The sequence below is a fragment of the Stenella coeruleoalba genome (genome assembly GCF_951394435.1).
Source record: "Stenella coeruleoalba genome assembly, chromosome: 11".
Lineage (NCBI taxonomy): Eukaryota > Metazoa > Chordata > Mammalia > Artiodactyla > Delphinidae > Stenella > Stenella coeruleoalba.
Window position 1 is genome coordinate 99,434,990 of NC_137157.1, and position 19,649 is coordinate 99,454,638.

A 19,649-nucleotide genomic window follows, 5' to 3' on the forward strand; every position below is an offset into this window, starting at 1 on the left:
CTGGACCTTGATTTGTTGGTTCGCTGCGGTTCTTTAAGACACATCGGGCACACATGTTCGGGTTGGGTGACCGTGTTTCTTAGCAAAGTATCCTCAGCAAAAAGCGGGTAGAGTGGAGCCTCCCCTCACCTTCCGTAGTGCTTGTGGCCATCCTGGGGACGTTTACCCTGAAAGTCTTTTTTTTTGATTTGCCAGGGGAGCCACTTAGACATCGTTGGCTTTCAACCCTTCCACGTGTCCTTGATGTGGGGGAATTCCAAAACATACCCGGCCTCGCAGTGATTCTGTGCTGCCCCCTCTTGTATGGTTTGGGCCGGCTGTCCCTGTCCAGCATGGCCTGTGCCTCAGGGGGAGGAGAGTGCTGGGGAGATGGTGGGGGGGAGGGTGAGGGCACAGCATGGGGTACAGGGTCTTGGAATGAACTTTATCCTCTCGAGCTATTTGTGCCTCTTTGGCCAGATTCCTGTTAACCCAGCTATAGACAGGCTAGATCGAGTTGCATAGATCAGTCCTGTCTGGTCATTTCACCAGTGCGTTTAGCAGATTTGGTGAGGCTAAGACAATGGCGATCTGTGAAACCGATAATTTTGTGTCAAATAAACAATGTGACTGTTTGGCCTGGGTTTCCAGGAAAGATGAACTGTTGCAGATGTGCTCTTGCCTTGGTCAGACCACATAACCGGACTTTGGGTTCAGGGAATGTGGTCACTGACACATCAAATAACCAGTTGACTTCATCAGATTTTCACTCTCCTATTTATTGCCCTTTTCTCTGTAGACCTAGAGATGGTGTTTGACTCTTAGGGATGTAAAGACCATATCCTAATAGTTTAATCAGCCGTCCTAGAGGGCAATGTTTCATGGCATTTGTGTGCGTGTGTGGTTTTTTCTTTTTGGCTGCGCCACACGCCATGTGGGATCTTAGTTCCCCGACCAGGGATCGAACCTGTGCCCCCTGCAGTGGAAACACAGAGTCCTAACCACTGGACTGCCAGGGAAGTCCTCATTGCATTTGTGAAGCTAAGAATAGCCCGGTAGAGATTCTCTTATGGTATTTAGCTCAGTAGCATTGGCACTAACGTAGATATTTTAACAACTACACTGTAGTCCAATGAGCAGAGTCTTATTTGTGAAGGTAGGAAACAGACATAACATCAACCGAGCTGGCCATCACTGCTCCTGCCTGGCTCCTTTCCTCCCTATTCTCAACTATACTTACCTTTGTTTGTTTATTTTAAAAAGTGGTCGTTAACCCAGAGAAAAGGGTATTTGTTCCCTTCCATGTAGAGTGTTGATAGATAACCTGGCAAAGGAGTATTTAATGTGCTTGTGGATACGTCTGTATACGTGGATTAAATATTTTTTAATAAAGGTGCTTAGAGGACAAACTGTGATAAAAACAATGAAAGTTATTTCCATGAAATCATTAGTTGTTCATTGAACGTCATTTTTTTAATGCCATAAGTTTATTTACAAGCGTATCTAGTACAGTTGGATTTGTTCCTTAAAGTAGCTTTCTTTTGAACTTGACTACAGCCACTTTTTAGATCACATGCAGTAAGTCCTTCAAGTTGTGAACCTTCAAGGTCACATACGCACTTTCGAGTTGTGAACTGTCAAAGATGCAAACGTGCGTTCGCATGTCCAGTCACGTAAGTCAGTGCACGTGTCTGGCGTACGTTGTCACGTGTGTGCATCCCCTACAAGTGGTTGTGCTTTTGTGTACTTTACTGTACGGTACTGTATAGAGCACAGCAGGACAGTGTCTTTATTTCCAGCCCAGAACCCGCGCCATCAGCGTCAGGCGTGAGTGAAACTGCAGCTTCCTCCGTCTCCTGTTGCTGACGACCCTTCAGCTCTACCATCTCCCACCTCCTCTCCCTCCTCCAGGCAGTAACTCTTCCTGCCTGTTCACTCGATGGCAGCCCCCGTGTGCCAGCTGTTGTGCTGGTGCTACTGTACTTTTCAAGGTACTGTACTGTAAGATTAAAAATGCTTTCTTTATTTTCTGTTTGTTTTTTATGTATTACTTGTGTGAAAAGTGTTATAGACCTATCACAGTACAGTACTATATAACTGATTGGGTTAGTTGGGTACCTAGGCTAACTCTGTTGGACTTAGGAACGTGCTCTCAGGATGGATCTCGTTCGTATGTAGGGGGCTTACTGTACTGGAAAACATTCCATACAGAAGTAAGCTTGAGTAAACATTTGAGTGTTATGCATTATAATATATCAAGTTTATTTTATCTTATTTATTTAAAAAATTTTAAAATATTTATTTGGCTGCACTGGATCTTAGTTGTGGCACGAAGGATCTTTGTTGCAGCATGCGAGCTCCTTAGTTGAGGCATGTGGACTCTTCGTTGCGGCACGCGGGCTCCTTAGTCGTGGCATGTGAACTCTTAGTTGCGGCATGCGGGATCTAGTTCCCCGACCAGGAATCGTACCTGGGCCCCCTTGCGTTGGGAGCACAGAGTCTTACCCACTGCACCACCAGGGAAGTCCCCTACCCAGCTTATTTTAAATGCAGATATTGCTTTAATGGAGTTGAGTATTTTAAACTGAAGTTTCCAGTTTGTGGGTCTCCCACCCGGCGGGTATGGGATTTGATTATATTGTGAAAGTGCCCCTCCTACCATCATCTCATTGTGGCTTCTTTGTTTTCGGATATAGAACATCTCTTTTGGTAGGTTCCAGTCTTTTTTGCCGATGGTTGTTCGGCAGTTATTTGTGATGTTTTGGTGTTTTCGTGAGAGGAGGTGAGCTCGGTGGGGTCCTTCTACTCCACCATCTCGTCTCAAAGGAAACCGAACATCTTCCTACTTAAAGCTGTGGCTGAGGGGGGTCGGAGGTGCATGTGGCACAGCTCTGCGTCTGAAGGGCTCTGAGGCCCGCCTTTATACACTCACAGCTTCTACATTGAGAACTGGCTGGACCCAAACGAGCAAGCTATCAGATACCCAGAGAAACGTGTTCTCCAGGCTGCTTTAGGTCATGGCCCTTTCCTCAGTGTTAGGATCACAGACCACAAAGTGCCGTCACCGCCCCCGATCCTCGCGCCAGGCTCATCACAGGGGACAACCAGGTTCGTCCTGCAGTCTGGACGGAAGATCCTGATCCGGAAGAGAGGAGACCTGGGTTCTAGTGCCAGTTCTGCCCCGAACTTGCTTTGTGACCTCAGACAGTGACCTCGGTCTTCACGCGTCAGTTTTCTTTATGTAGCATGTAGGGGGCTGCAGTGACGATTTCTCAGCTCCCCTCGACTGCAGTGCTTACATTTTTTTTTTTTTAACCAAGGTTGAAATGAATTGATGAAGTGTTTGATGAATTGATGAATTGATGACGTGTTACTTTCAAAGGCTCTGACAGATGATGGTTTTACCTCTCTTCCCAAGAACTGTGTTGTGAACATTGTGTGTCTGGATGAGTCTGGAATTTACTTTTCCTGAGGATATACTAGATAATCAACTCTCCCATCTTCCCCTTATCTTGTAAAGTCTTTTAAGTATTATAGAACCAACTCTGTATGTCTGTGTCTTTCATACTTTCAGCTATATCTGCATTTTATGTGCCCCTGCTTAAAAAAGAGGGCTCTCAGACAAGTCCCACTTTTGTTTCAGGAATAATGGTCAATTATTGAGTTCAGCTGTTTTCACACGGAAGATTCAGAAAATCCCCATGATTTCCACATGGAGGGAGGGAGCAGGCTCCCTCCCCCGACCTGTTCTTCCAGAGGAGCTGCAGGGGTCTCAGCCCCACTGCCCACAGCACGTCCCCCTTCACCACTGGAGGGACACCCGGCCCAAGCTGGGGCCACTTGGACTCTTTCCTGGGAATCTGTATTCTGAGTAGAGACACACAGATATCTGCAGCATCATTGGCCGGCTGGTGGGGCCTCCATCACTGCCCTGGTTCTTGGCCTTTCTGGAGCCTGGTTGTGTGCTTCTCGCTGATTCTGTGAGCCACGCTGTAGTCTTTCCCCAAATTGCCTTTTGTCCAAATTAGGAAGGAGGAGAGGGAAAGGAAGGAAGACAGGCAGGCAGGCCCCTGATGCTAACCGAACAAACTATCTTGAGTGAAGGGCCGGTTTTTCTACTTCTTGATTTTGGCCCCCAACCTGTGACAAGAGTGGTCTCACTACACGTTACCAGTAAGTAGCTTGCAGCCCTCATGACTCACCGTGGGAGTTCGAGACATCCAGAGTGGTTCACACCGCACTGTCCTATGTTGGTGTTACAGAAATGTCAGCTCGCATCCACAGGTTCCCAATGTTTACTCTAAGCTCCCGTACCTGTCTCCTTGAGGACGGGTAGCCCCCAGTTTGTGGACCCGTGTTGGCACTGGGCTGGAGTTCTAGGGGCCCAGGTAACTTAGCCTGTCTCAGAAGCTGGGATGTGTTGAAACTGCTCATTTCCACAGAGGCTAGTAGACTAGGACGTTGCTGTCCACGCGGAGGGCCCCACCCTGGGCACCCTCGGAAGTTCTGCTCTCCCTCTTAACGTGTTGGCTGGGAGACTCCACCCTACTCCCACCCATGGTCCACAGACTTCCTGCGTCCTCAGGTGGACACGAGGTTTCCCACCATGTCTCTGCCATGAGGGCAGCAGCCTGGCCCCCCTTGGCCTACCTCTGGAAGAATGGACAAAGTTTTTAGCAGTTTAAGAGAGAGCCCCTTCCCAAAAGAAGAGAAAGCAGGGATTCGAACAGACACTTGCCCACCCATGTTCACAGCGGTGTTATTCACAGTAGCCAAAGGTAGAAACAACCCAAGTGTCCATCGACAGATGAACGGAGGAACACAATGTGGTCCGTCCATATGATGGGATATGGTTCGGCCTGGAAAAGCAAGGAAATTCTGACACATGCTACCACACGGATGAACCTTGAAAACATTAAGTGAAGGAAGCCTGACCCAAAGGCCAAATATTGTATGATTCTCCTTATCTGAGGTGTCCAGTGGTCAGATTCACAGAGACAGGAAGTAGGACGGTGGTTCTAATTCCAGCTGATTTACACAGTGTGAATGTAATGACGAGACCTAGTTCCTGCCAGCGTGGTGCTAGTGCTCAGCCTCTCCTAGACTGAGTCCAGCCAGGCTCCCTGTAGCCCACTGAACCCAGCAGCCACGGGTGAGCACGGTGCTGTGATGCTCTGAGCTCCAGGCCCAGAATCAAAGGCCTCGGCTCTAGTCCGGTCTTAACGCTGACTCCCCTTTGACGGTAGACAAGTCCGTTCACTTATCTGTGGGTCTCTGTATCCCCGTCAGCAAAATGGACATGACTCTAGGATTGGGATGAAAATATAAGAGAGAGCTTGGACATGAAGGCCTTGGATGGATGGACCGTGGTGGGATGCTGTTGACTCAGGGCTGGGGGCTAGCACAGGACGCCAGCCTCCATCCTAGGTGTGGTCTCGCCCTTGAGCTTCTGCTAGTGTGATATTCTGGAGGAATGCAGCGCCCAGGTCCTCGGCTGGAGACCAGAGCTACTACCGGGCATGCCTCCCGGTCTCACGCTTGGCCCTCCTTCCCCAGGACAGGTTACGACAACCTCAGCTTGGCTTTGGCACGTCAGCTCGATCAGACCTCACCAGCTAGCGGCTGGCAGCCTTCAGATCAGATCCTTCATCTTCCTTGTTCTCAAGGCTGATGGAGAAGAGAGAAGGGTTCAGCTTGAAAGAGTACATTGTTCTCAGCGGAGACATCAGGGGAGAGAGGCCTGGGGGTTGGTGGCTCTAGGTCCCAAACCTAGTCCCTGTGTGGTCCTAGAAAACTTTCTTGGCCTCGGGGTGCCTCTCTCTTCCTGCTCCCTTTGGATTCCATTGTTTCCTCACTCAACAAACAAAAAGGTCTGTATTAGATACCTGTTAAGAAATATTTTTTTGTCTTAAAAGAGTCAGATGATGGGACTTCCCTGGCATGGAATGAGTCAGATGCCCTGGGTTTGAGAATCCCAGCTCTATTTTCTAAGGGTTCTGAGGTCTTGAGCAGAGTGTACTCTCCGAACTGCCCAGGGCCTCAGTATTCTCATCTGTAAAATAGGAAGAATATCAGCACCATCCTGAAAGGATTGTATGAAGATTAAACTAGACAACACCTGTCCAGTGCTTAGCACACGCCGGCCTGGGCAAGTGCACACATGTTAGCTGTGATGGTCACCCTGTCATGTGCACAGGGTACCAGCCGGCCGCTGGGTGGGGCGGGTTAATGGGTGGACGGGGGCTTTGTAAGCAGTGCTGCTACCCTACCGGTCCCCTCTGGCATTTCACTATGGTCTCCCCACAGTCTTCGTAGTTAACTTTGCTGTCTCATGTTTCCCACTTCTCCCCTTCCGTGTCTCTCGTTAGTTGGCTGGGTGACGCTCTCTTCTTTTTTATTTTTTAAATTTTTAAAAATAATTTTATTTATTTATTTCTGGCTGTGTTGGGTCTTCGTTGCTGCGCCCGGGCTTTTCTCTAGTTGCAGCGAGCAGGGGCTACTCTTCATTGCGGTTCGCGGGCTTCTCATTGTGGTGGCTTCTCTTTGTTGTGGAGTATGGGCTCTAGGCGCACGGTCTCAGTAGTTGCAGCTCGCGGGCTCAGTAGTTGTGGCTCATGAGCTTAGTTGTCCTGTGGCATGTGGGATCTTCCCGGACCAGGGCTCGAACCCACGTCTCCTGCATTGGCAGGTGGATTCCTAACCACTGCGCCACCAGGGAAGTCCCTCTTTCTCTTTTTTTTTTTCTCCTTTTTTAAAGGCACATTCCTAGTGGAATCTCCACTCCCCCCTCCCCCAGCCTTTTTTCCAGCGTTCAGTTTAATTGTGGAAAGTACCCCTCCCACCTCCATCCAGTCGGGAAAGAGAGTTCTGGGATCTCGGGCCTCCACTTCTCCGTCCTTCTACCTGGAAAGGCGCGGGAGCGAGAGCATGGGCTTTGACTAGCTGCTGGGCCATGGTCCGCTGTGGCTCCAAACCCCAGAGCTTCTGTGGGCTGCGTCAGGTCTTCAGGTGGGTCCTGGTGACCTTTCTGCTGGGATGACTCCAGGGCCATCTTCTGCAACCAGGGTTTTCTTCTCTCTGTGTTGCTTCTCCAGAACTCTAGGATCTTGGAGACCCATTCTCTGGTCCCAGAAAATGTTAGCAGAGCACTTTGTCTGAGGTTCCTGCAAGTCTGGAAAATCATCACAGCATCACACCATCAGCATCTGGTGAGCTCAGCGGCCTGAGGTGTGGCTGTCTGTTGCCCAAAGCAGGAATGGCTTGTGCGTGCCCTGCATGGGGCGCGGCGTGGGTCCAGAGTACATGCACGAGGCCACAGTCACGTGGATCCCTTCATTTACCACGACACCCACCCCAGGTGTGCCAGGAGTGGATGGAGCTGAATGTCTCCTTTTGTACCTTTCTCCCCATTGCAGCAGTTAGCAGAGCACTGAGTATACAACAGGCGCTCAATAAGTGGCTGGGGATTGGTTGGTTCATTGATTCATGCATTCACTCTTCCCAGCCTGCCATTGCTTACCCTTGACCGCCACTGAACTTCCTCTTTGAAAGACTCCTGGAGGGGAAAGGATCGCCCCACTGCTTCTCCACGTTCCGAAACTTGTCTGTGTCCCAGTCCAGCGGGATGACTGGACAAGAGAGTCTGACCCTTGGGGTCCTTTACCAGGTCCACCCGAGGATTAAAGCACCTCTTCAGTGGGCATGGACCAGTTTTAGAAATCCTGGACCTTGTTACCTCTAGATTTTCCTGAAACCATCTCATTTCATCCGGGGTCTTCATCAAAATTCCCCACGACAGAACTGTGTTTGTGGCTCTGACTGTCCTGTCATGACCCGGATGAGTAACATGGGGCCTGAAAGGTTGTGGGGTTTGTTTTGTTCTTTGTCACGATGTCCGCCCTGTACCTGTGCTACGAGGGAGCGTGAGACAGAGCTGGACCCACACTTAGGACCCTCCTTGGGGCCCACGCTGCTCCAGACCCGCGGCTGCATGGTTCACCCTCGTGTCGAGAAGGAAGAGGCTCAGAGGCCGGGGCGAGGGCAGCAGGCCTGCTCGCAGGTGCTTCTGCCCAGCTCTCCAGCTGTTCGGGGGTGCTTGGGTCTCCATGCGCCCTCTTGCTCTTATTGGGCGTATATGGGGAGGTGTTATTGGCGTTACTGGCGTTAAAGGGAGTGGGGAGCTACTCTGTGGGGTGTTGGGGAGGGATGGGCCGGTGACTAAGGTGTGCCTGACACCAGGTGATGAGGTGGCATAGCTGGACCAGGTTCTCAAGTCTAAGAGGCATGGAATTCAGGACACAGCGTTCACATCTTCTGTCACTTACTATCTCTGGGACTTTCAGTGAGATTTTTATCCTCTAAGCCTTATTTTCCTATAGGGTTTTTGTACTAAATAAAATCATCTATATTTCATTTACTATAAATATAAGTATATGCCCGACACGTAAACGTTAAGGTTACATTAATAATAGTTCCTCTTGCATCACGTTCTCTGGGGTGTCACGGCTGGAAAGGAAAGGCCGTGTCTTTGCTGTCAGAGATTCTGGTTTACCTTAGAGACTCTCTCCCAGGTGACAGTCCCTGGCTTCATCCCTGACTGTGCCACCTCGGGTTTCTGGTGGCATCCAGGCCCTGCTGGCGTCCAGCCATGGCAGCTTTGCTCTGCGGAGCCCACATGACTGGCTCTCGGGTGCACTCCAAGGTCAGAGCCTTGCTTTTTCATCCCAGGACTCCGTGCTGGTTCCTGGCCTTTGTGGAGCCGTGCCCGGGTGTCATGACCTCCTGTTCCCTGGACAACCTGCTGTTCTCTAGTGGGACAAGGGCTCTGTCTCTGCTCAGCTCCTCTGGGGTTCACCACCTTTCTCTCTACAGACGCTGAGCTTCTTAGCAGATCGTCTGCTAAGGATCTGCAGATCTTTGGGTCCTTTACACCTATGGAGCCTGTGGGACCAGCCCTCCTGGCTCGTCCTTGAACCCCACCTTCCTACAGCCTTTGAGGGTGCAGGCCTTCCCCTCTTGCAAAGTGCGTCTTAGGGCAGGTGGGAGCCCTTTCCAGCAGAGCCCTGCCCAAGCTGGAGATGGAGCTTCAGAAACACCACGTTCATTGCACCCCCTCCCCACCATGCCTCCACTTCTCTCTTGGGCATTACTCTCAGCCCGGCCTCTCCTCTGACACCCGTCCTCCCCATCTCAGTAAGCGCAACTCCAGCCTTCCAACGGCCAGGGCAGAAATCCTGAATCATTCTTGATTCCTCTCCCCATGTCCAGTCCCTCAGCTGAAACTTCACAATCTATCCAAAATCTGTCTGAGCAGCCAGGGGCTGCCTTTGCCCCTTGTGTGAATGTCCCTGTGGACCACGTGACACATCAGCAAGAGAATCAGACCAGAGATCAGGAGAAACGAATGCAAGTTTCACATCTGCAGTGCTGTGATGGATCATAAACTAATGAGCTGCAATGGGTTAATTGCTTGTTGTGTTCCAAGCACTAAGTCCTTAACATGGATTATCTTATTCACTGTGTGACTTCACTTCTCTGTTTCCTGATCTCTAAAGAAGAGGACAACAGTTCACAGGGAGTTGGTGAGGATGCAGGGAAATAATATAGGTGAGAGTTTAAAAAAAAAAAAAAAGCAGCAAGGGGGGCTTCCCTGGTGGCGCAGTGGTTAAGAACCCGCCTGCCAATGCAGGGGACACAGGTTCGAGCCCTGGTCCGGGAAGATCCCACATGCCGCGGAGCAACTAAGCCCTTGCGCCACAACTACTGAGCCCATGTGCTACAACTCCTGAGCCCATGTGCCACAACTACTGAAGCCCACGTGCCTAGAGCCCGTGCTCCACAACAAGAGAAGCCACAGCAATGAGAAGCCCGTGCACTGCAACGAAGAGTAGCCCTCGCTCGCCGCAACTAGAGAAAAGCCCGCGCAGCAGTGAAGACCCAACGCAGCCAAAAATAAAATAAATTAATTTAAAAAAAAGTATCATCGGGCTTCCCTGGTGGCGCAGTGGTTGAGAGTCCGCCTGCCGATGCAGGGGACACGGGTTCGTGCCCCGGTCCGGGAAGATCCCACATGCTGCGGAGCGGCTGGGCCCGTGAGCCATGGCCGCTGAGCCTGCGCGTCTGGAGCCTGTGCTCCGCAACGGGAGAGGCCGCGACAGAGAGAGGCCCGTGTACTGCAAAAAAAAAAAAAAAAAAAAGTATCATCTGAAATAAAACAAAGAAAGCACCAAGGGCTGTACTTATGCTGTATTTTCACCAAAGAGCCAACGAGATGCTCTCCAGGCCTTTGAAGAGTCCACATAGCACAGAGGAGAGATGTTGGCAGAGTTCCGGCTGATGGTGAATTTGATAGCCCAGCTTTGTGAGGGCAGAACGTGAGGCCCACGGTGGTGCTTTATCTGTCACCTGAGATCGGGGTGTCTGTCTCCTGGCACAAATGTGACACCTGTTGCAGGAGAAAGGGGCCCTGGCAGCTGGCGCTCTGGCCAGGAGCAGGAGTTCACTTACCCGAGGGCAGGTGACAATGTCAATAGTTAAATCAGCACATTCTTTAGCTCCTGGTTCCCCCAGGGGGCTAAGTGGGGCCAGGGTACCTCTGGCAGGGTTAACACGGCGGAAAAGCTCCACACCGTGCCTGACGCCTGCTGTGCACTCAGTGAATATTAACGGGCTTGGGAGGATAGGTGGGTGGCGGGAGGGGCGCAGAGAACAGCCGGGCAGCAGAGAGGAAGTGCTGTCTGTTACCCCCACCACTGAGTCGCTGCTGCCTATGGTCGTCTTGCTTCTCTGCCCAGAGGAGAGAGGCGGCGACTGGCCGTTTCCGGTTTTTATAAAATTCTTGAGGTGCTGGGACTCACATCTTCTGACACCCAGGTCCAAAACCCTGAACTCAGACATTGTTGGGGGACGGGGTGCTAGTTGTGTCTGACACGCACAGTATTTAGTCCTCACGGCAGGGGCAGGGGTCTTATCTCCACCAGCCAGAGAGATAAGACCGGAGAGGTTCAGTTACTTGCTCAAGCGGTTACCGTTTATAATGGTGGCCATCCATGGAGAGCATCCTGACTCCAAGCCTTCTTGTCTTTTCCACACTGTGAAGTCTGCCAAGGGCGTTTCCTGCTCCTTGAATTGCTAAAGGCTGGGCTGGTGACTGTCTCAGCTCCAAGTAATTTCAAAGCCATCCAGACGCACCTGTGACCTGGGCAGGGCCTGGTTAGGTTTAACCCCTGACATCCCCTCCGTTCTGTGGATTTGCCCTTGTTTACTGGGAGAGCCACCTGTTACCCTCTTTTAAAGAGAAATAGAGCCAGGCACGAGTTAAAGGTGACGGACAGGTTTGATTCAGTACTACCACAGTGTGGGAAAGAGACCGAGGTATCGAGCTGAGCTCAGTTCCAAAGGCAGCCAGGGATTTACAGCCCACAAGCAGCGCGATGGGTCAGTGGATGGAGAATTGCCAGGAGGAGACATCAGGGTGGGGGGTTCTTGCTAGCCCAGCCTAGCAGCATCCTGGCTACCTGATTGGGTTCAGGTATCAAGGGTGGAGGGTTTTGTAAACAGAGTTAACAGGATTCTTCCTAAAATCTGGGCTGGGCGGGCCAAGGACAGGGCCCAAGGACTACGGCCTAGTCGAAAAGAGTGCTCAGAGGAGCCCTTCCGAAGTTTGGTCCAGGAGACAGTGTTCCTTGTCACTTCCCAGTAAATGCAAGGACACGGCATAGTGAAGACCCCGGGAAGAGTCCATTGACCTTGGGGTGACCTGTCTCACTTTCCAGGAGTCAAAGAATTTGGCTGGCACTGAAAACTAGTGTGTGGGAAAGAACGTGCCTGGGAGACACGCTGGAACTCTCTCGGATGTGGCAAATTGAATTTTTTTTTTTTTTTTGTGGTACGCAGGCCTCTCACTGTTGGGGCCTCTCCCGTTGCGGAGCACAGGCTCCGGACACACAGACTCAGCGGCCATGGCGCACGGGCCCGGCCGCTCCGCGGCACGTGGGATCTTCCCGGACCGGGGCACGAACCCGTGTCCCCTGCATCGGCAGGCGACTCTCAACCACTGCGCCACCAGGGAAGCCCGGCAAATTGAATTTTTAGGGTTATATCCTCACAACCTTGTCTACAAGTAGGTCGTTTTCAGCCACAGAGCAAAGTCAAGGAAGAGGTGACCCAGTCGTTCTGAGGCAGAAGCAAGGCAGCGCCTCCCCTCCCCTCCCACGGTACGACTCACTTGTCCCCCAGGCCCCTGAGCCTCCAGCTACTAACCCACAGTCCCCGGGGCCTGGGCAGGGATGGGGCTCCTTTGATAGCAGTGTCTTAGGCTGGTTAGCGCAGGAACACCAGGCGGGAAGGTAGGGCTGGGTCTGGGAACATTCTTTCTCTTTCTGTCTCCCTCCCTCCCTCCCCCTCACGACACCGCACTGGCTCCTGGATCCTCTTCCCCAGAACATCTCTCTGTGTCGAACTAGTCTGACCTGTTTCTGCCTGCCCGCTGGCCAGCCATGGAAACAGCAGAGACCTTGATGGCAGCAGGATAAACCTGCGGAAGTCCCGATAAACATAACACGAGTGGACGGTTCATGTCTGCGCAGAAACCCAGGGGCACAGATCCCCAGCGGACGCTCTGCCCCCGGGTCTCCTCCAGGTCCACACCAAACAGCATCCACAGGAGAAAATGTAGGCGGGAAGAGGAAATGCTGGCTGGTGAGGCAGACAGGCTCTCTGTTCCGATGCCCGCTTTGAAACGGCGGACTCCGTGACCTTCAGCCCTGGGCTTCTCTTTCCCCATCTGGGAAGCGGGGGTAATCAGGCCTCGCCCAGATGGGATCGTGCCTGCGAGGTGCTGAGTAAACCCTGTGGAGCACCCAGCATGCAACTGGGTAAGAAAAGCTCCCCCGCCGCGCCCCACATTCCACCCACCTTCCTGGAGGTATTCACACACACACACTCTGGCAAAGCGCTGATGTCCGCCTTCTGTGTCTGGTTGGCTGGCTGTGCCGCTACTGGTGCCCGCCTGGGGGTCCTAGGATGCATCTGCTTCCAGGCATCTCTTGGCTCATGGTGGCCAGTGGTGCCAGTCTAATTGCCGGGCATTGCCCACGGCAGTGTCCTGGGAGCATCTTGATGAAGCTGTGGGAGAGCTTTCTGCGCTTTTCCAGTGGGTTCCATCTGAACTCTTGGGTTCTAGCCTTAGCTTTGTCACTACAGTGGTCCTACCTGAGCCATGATTTCACCTTCAATGGTTCCCGTTACCCAAGGTCAACCAGGGTCTGAAAATACTAAATGGGAAATTCTAGAAATAAACAATTCATAAGCTTTCAAGTGTGTGCCGGTCTGATCGGCGTGACGAAATCTCGCGCTGTCCTGCTCCCTCTTGCCCAGGAAGTGAGTCAGCCCCTTTCTCCAGCCCCTCCCACCGTTAGTCATTTAGTAGCTGTCTCGGTACCAGATGGACTGTCCTGGCATCGCAGTGCTTGTGTTCAAGGGACCCTTATTTTACTTAACACTGTCCCCACGGTGCAACGGCGGTGATGCTGGAAATTCACATTTGCCAAAGGAAAGCCATAAGGTGCTTCTTTTGAGTGAAAAGGTGAAACTTAAAGAAAGAAAAAAAAACCGTATGCTAAGGTTGCTAAGATCTACGGCAAGAGCGAATCTTTTCTCCGTGAAATTGTGACGAAGGGAAAAGAAATTTTTACTGTTTTTGCTGTCGCACCTCAAACTGCAGAAGCTCCAGCCACAGTGAATGATAAGTGCTCCATTAAGATGGCAGAGGCATTCAGTTTGTACAATAAAATATTTTGAGAGAGACTCATTCACATAACTTTTATTACAATATATTGTTATAACTGTTCTATTTGAGTTTTAGTTAACATTATTAATCTCTCACGGTGCCTAATTTGTAAATTAAACTTAATCATAAGTATGTATAGGAAAAAACATCGTATATATGGGGTTCGGTACTGCGTGTGGTTTCAAGCATCCACTGGGGGTCTTGAGTGTATCCCCTGTGGACAAGGGGGTCAACTGTGTTTGCTAAGTGACTCCAGACAGCTGGGCTTCCATTTCCTTACCTGAAATGAGGACTAGGTGGTCTTGAAGGCCCCTCCCAGCTCTTGGTGGCCTGTAATTCTGCCTTACGGTTCCACAAAGTCTCCATCCTGCCCGAGCGTCCCCCTGACCTGTGGGCAGCCCCAGCCCCCAGTGGACAGCAGTGCTGACCACTGAGCTCTGATTCTCCCCCTCAGACCCTCGGCGGCTCCTTGCCCCTCTGCGTGGCTGTGAATGCACGTGCGTCTCCCTCATTCTCACCGTGGTTTGGCTGTTACCTTCCCAGGTGTGTGAAAGCCGACCGGCTCCAGGGCCTCAGGGCACAGATGTCAGCCGTCACACACAGCCTCTAGATGCATCCAGGAGGAGCTGGGCCTCAAATCTCATATCTCCAGCTGTTTATAATTCTGAAAGGCAAACGCCAAGTCCTGGCCCACGGTCTCCTGGCGCCCCCAGCTCTGGGTCCATCCAGCAGCCCAGCGACTAACGGTGGGCAGGGGGAGGGCCCCCCGTCAGATAGCCCCACCGGCTCCCTGGCTCGGGGGCAGGGAGGTTGTGAGGGGAAAGCTCAGCTCGCCACCGTGCACCCAGTGGCTTCTGGGCGAAATTGGCCTCGACAGGCAGCCTGTGGTGGTCACATGGCAGGACAAAGCTCCGGGTTCACCTGACCTGGTTCCTCCTCAGAATTGGGAAAGACAGCGAGTCCTAACAGGAGATGAGCTCACGCCCTCGCTCTCTGCCGTGTTGACCTTGGCCGAGGTTGTAACTGTCCCCCTACACTCCACCCCACTTCATACCCACCCCAAGACAAGGGCTCAGGAGCCACAGAAGGTACACAATTACCTCTGTTATTACGCCCTGAATCTCGCGGATTTATGAGGTCTTCAGGTCGTGCTGACCTTGTTCCTTTCTTCTTCTTTCCCTTCCTCAGGGTATGGCAGCTGGAGAGAATTGGCCAAGGCTCTGGCCAGCAGGAACATTCCGGCTGTGGATCCAAATCTCCAGTTCTACCGTCCCCAGAGGCTGGGCCTCAAGGTACGTGGCAGGGTCAGCCCGTCCTCCCTGCTGGCGCGTTAACATGGGTCCTCGGCTTCTGCTGCCCACAGAGCCTTAAGGGCATCTTCACATCCTGTGTTAGGAGAGGGCAGAGCAGAGGGAGTCCCTGGATGGCAGGCTGGCCTCATGGGCTCTCCTAGCTTTGTGGGTAGAGACGTCCATCGTGCCTTCCCCAAAGCCTTGTCGCATAGTTCAAGATGCCCAAGTCTGAGCCGTCCAGGCATGTGGCCTCCATCAGCAGTCTGAGCTGGACCAGCACCTCTCGCCTCTTGCCGGGATGAAGACTGGGCTGGTACTTTAGTGACAGTCCCAGTGCTTGCCGCTAAGAGTCAGAGATGATGCGGTAGAGACGGCCCCTCCCTGCAAATAGCTGGGGGACAGATTTGTACTGGAGTATTTTCCCTATGGTGTTTCTTGGGCTGATGGTCCCTAGAAGCTGCTCTGGGTGGGGATTAGGGAACTTGAGGTCCAGTTCAGCCTGGAGCCCTAAGGTTGAGCCTCTGAGCCTAGAACAGACATGGATCTCCAAGGCCGGACCAGGGCCAAACTGCACCCATGGACCTGCAGGGTAGGGAGGGGGTGGGGTGTCTCCTCCAAGGAGGCCCCCACTTGTTAGGACAGATGAGTCACAGGAGAGGGAGGCAAGGTCCCTGCCCTCAGGAGAGCCTGGTCTAATTAGAAAAAATTTTTCCATATGGGAAGACTGAGAAAAGTCAGGGAAGTAGAAGCACCTCAGGGTTACACATTGGAGGTATATTCCTGAGGGATATAGTGTGAGCCAGAAAGGGGAGTGTCCGTAAGTCGATAAGCCTCCGACAGCAGGGCTGGGTCTCCTGAGCCTCTGCTTCCACAGGCACTTTCAAGGGGCCCCGATCCTGCTGTCACCCTCATATTCCCACCAAGTTCATTCTTCTCTGTTCTGCCAGGACCAAGACTCTGCGAGAGGTGGCGGGGGGAACAGCAGCTACCTGAAGTGGAATAAGCCGGTCCCCTGGCTGTCAGAGGTGAGGCTGCTCTTGGAGAGGGTTAAAAAACAATGTTTATAGGGAATTCCAGAGGCTCCAGAAAATTTTCTTCTAGTGGTTGTTATTAAAATTTTTCATCTAATTTGAAGAAAAAAATGAAAGGGTTCCAGGCTCATTGAATTTTCTTCCTTTAGAGAAGGAATCCTAACATTTGCAGGGGGCCTACTGGGTGCCAGGCTTTGTGCATAATCTCCTGTCAGCTTTATGACCCTATAGGATAACACAATGTCCTCATTTTATGGGTGAGGAAAGCAAAGCTGAGGAAAGCTACAGGACTTTCATGTCCGTGTTAATCCCCAGTTATAAAATTTGGCTTCCCAAACTGTCTTTCATGGACCATTAAATCCCATAAGATATTCCAGGCAGAATGGAATCCACTGTTAAATATGGTTTCAGATCTATAGACATCCACTCCCTGGAAGTACACATTAGCACATGAAAGGCTCTGAGCTCTGCGGTCATCTGTTTGACTGGGTTTGTTAGCTCAGCACGTACCAAACTTATTTGCCTCCAGAATTACTGTTTCCCATGAACCATTAATATTCTATGAAACCAGTGTTCTAAGGGACATATACTAGGAAACTCCGCTTTAGAAAATTTTTTTATTTTATTTTATTTTTTTTTTGCGGTACGCGGGCCTCTCACTGTTGTGGCCTCTCCCATTGCGGAGCACAGCCTCCGGACACGCAGGCTCAGCGGCCATGGCTCACGGGCGCAGCCGCTCCGCGGCACGTGGGATCTTCCCAGACCGGGGCACGAACCCGCGTCCCCTGCATCGGCAGGCGGACTCTCAACCACTGCGCCACCTGGGAAGCCCTAGAAAATTTTTATAGGAAGCAGTTAAACGTGTGAATGAAAGTTGTCATAAGCATCATCATACCTTTTGTTACATAGGATTTGACAGATTCTTTTTCTTTCAGTGAAGAAGCAGAGGCTCAGGGGGTTAATCACATGCACAAGATCACCTTGAGTAAAAGCTTGTGCAGACTCCAGAGCAGCGTGGTGCTTTGGGGGTGAACATCGTAAATTTAGGTTTTGTATCGTGCAACTTGTCCAAGCCTTTCTTGGCTGGGTGCTGTCAGCCAGCCCGTCATCTCGTCCATACCTGTCACAGGTTGACCTCTTCCACCTGGGTGATTTTATTTCCAGTCCACCCATTTGCCGTGGGGTGGGCGTGAAGGATGCGTGTCATACAAAATATGATGGTAGGTTATCTACACCGTGAAATTGCCTCTGTTTAAACCCTGAGAGAGGATGGATTACAACACCGGCACACCTGTACCCGGTGATATCATCGGGTAATTAGGCCCTGCCCCGCCCCACCTGGAGATGGCATTGCGAAAACCATTGGTCCAGCGATCCAGCCTTCTGTCCGTTGAGGCCAGTTGGATTATTTATTTATTTATTTTTGGCCTCGGCTCTCGGGATCTTAGTTCCCCAGGAATCAAACCCGTGCCCCCTGCAGTGGAAACGTGGAGTCCTAACCACTGGACCGCCAGGGAAGTCCCTGGATCATTTCTCTTAATGAACCAATGATTTTGAAAGATTATAACTACATAATAATCTGCATTTATTAGTCATTAGTTTTCTTACCTTTTTTGGCCAATCAAGGATGGAGATATATACGTATATATCTCCATGACAGCAGTGACAAATAGTAAATAGTGATTAAAATAGAATTGACTTTTTAAAGAAATAGTTGATCTTTTAGTAAGTGTGTTTAGCCTTTTGGTGGTAAATGCCTGATTTCCACTGACTTTGTCCTTTTATTATTAAAAGTGGCTTATAGGGAATTCCCTGGTGGTCCAGTGGGCCCTCACTGCCGAGGGCCGGGGTGCAATCCCTGGTCGGGGAACTAAGATTCCACAAGCCACGCGGTGTGGCCAAAAGAAAACAAAAAGTGGCTTATAAAATCCTCATTACAGTCTTCATGGATCTTCAGGGAATCACTGATCCAGTCTCCTTATCTTACCGGCAAGGATAATTAGGCCCCGAATGTTTAAATAACTAGCATATGCCGTCTCCCAGCTGCAGTGGTGCCCTCTCCTCCAGCCCGTCGTGGGGACCTCGGTTCCCCTCTCCTTACCTGTCTCCTGCCTTTTGACATACGGTTTCAGCAGGAAGTGCTCAGGTGAAGGACACGTGTCATTTATTGAACATCTGCTGGTTGTCACGGCTGTCAGGTTGCACTGTTGTTACCCCTTTCCTGGCGATGGCTCCAGAGGGGTTGACTCAGTCACTCCCCCAAGGTGGCGTAGCTATTGCAGCCCTGCCCTGCCGGTGAGCACGGACAGAACACGGGAAGGCTGCCCGTGGTCTCTCCCTTGACCGTCTCCCCGCCCCAGCCCTTGGCCGGCAGCTCAGGATCTCTGAGGCCAGCAGTCGCTCTCGAGCACAGCAGGCTTAGTCCACTCCCTTGTAAGACCGGGAGTGGACGGCTGGTGGGCTGGGCTGCACGGGGTAACCGCTCTCAAAGACTTGTCCCTGTCGGCCCAGATCATAAGACACTGACTAGCAAACCCCACCAATTAACAAACCTCAGTGCCAGTATATTCACTTAGCAGTCAGTATACGGTCCACTGACCAGACACTGTCTGCTGCTCAGGCCGCTACCCCCAGAAAAGCAAAATAATTATAAGAAGGAAATTTGGTGAACGCAGAATCAGATCAAAGCAAGTCAGAGTCCGTGGGTGACGTCATGCGGGCTTGGCGAGGTGGCGTCTCTCTCCTGAGAGGAGGGCTGGGACCTTGATTCCCCTTCTCAGGCTCCCCCCGCTTTTTTCTCACAGTTTCATTGAGATATAGTTCATATACCATATAATTCACCCATTTAACATGTACAATTCAGTAACTTTTAGTATATTCATAGAGTTGTGCATCCCTCACTTTCAATTTAGAACATTTTCCTCACCACTAAGGAACCCGCTCACCTGTTAGCCACCACCCCTTCACTGCCCCCCAGCCCCCAGCCCCCAGCAAGCACGAATCTACCGTCTCTCTAGACCTGCCTGCTCCGGACACTTCATATAAAGGGAATCGTACACTCTGTGTGGCCTTTTGTGTCTGGCTTCTCTCGCTTGGCATTAAGTTTTCGAGGTCCATCCACATAGCAGCATGTATATCAGAACTGTGTTCATTTTTTTGCTGAATAATCTTCCACTATGTGGATGGACCACATTTTATGATCCTCGATAGATGGGTATTTGGGTTGTTTCTTCTTTCGGCTCTTGGGAATAAAACTGCCGTGAACGTTTGTGTACGGGTTTCAGAGCGGATCAGGCTGCCCTTTATTCAGGGCCCTGAACCACCACCAACATACACGTTGTCACCGTGGGGAGACACAAGGGACACCACAGTTCAATTACAAACCATCTGTTCCAATGGGGACAATTCCCTCCAACAGAATTTCACCAGACGGGCCTCGGGCCCTGTCCTCCCAATCTAGAGCCACCTCTTACCCTCTTGGAGCTGGGACCCCCTGGATTCCCAGTGGGAGCTCCCTCGAGGGGCAGGTGTGAACAGGAATCGAGTGGCTCGGGTGGG

General features: G+C 51.4%; 1 protein-coding gene across 2 annotated transcripts in view; it reads left to right on the forward strand.

Annotated features, from left to right (window-relative positions):
• B4GALNT3 (beta-1,4-N-acetyl-galactosaminyltransferase 3) overlaps window positions 1-19,649 on the forward strand; it is a gene marked incomplete at its 3' end in the record, with an annotated part of 92,685 nt that overhangs the window by 56,079 nt on the left and 16,957 nt on the right. For both annotated transcript variants that reach the window (XM_079936658.1, XM_079936659.1), the window contains exons 2-3: window positions 14,957-15,060; window positions 16,008-16,085. In XM_079936658.1, coding sequence (XP_079792784.1) covers window positions 14,957-15,060; window positions 16,008-16,085 — 182 coding nt within the window. The remainder of the gene's footprint in view (window positions 1-14,956; window positions 15,061-16,007; window positions 16,086-19,649) is intronic.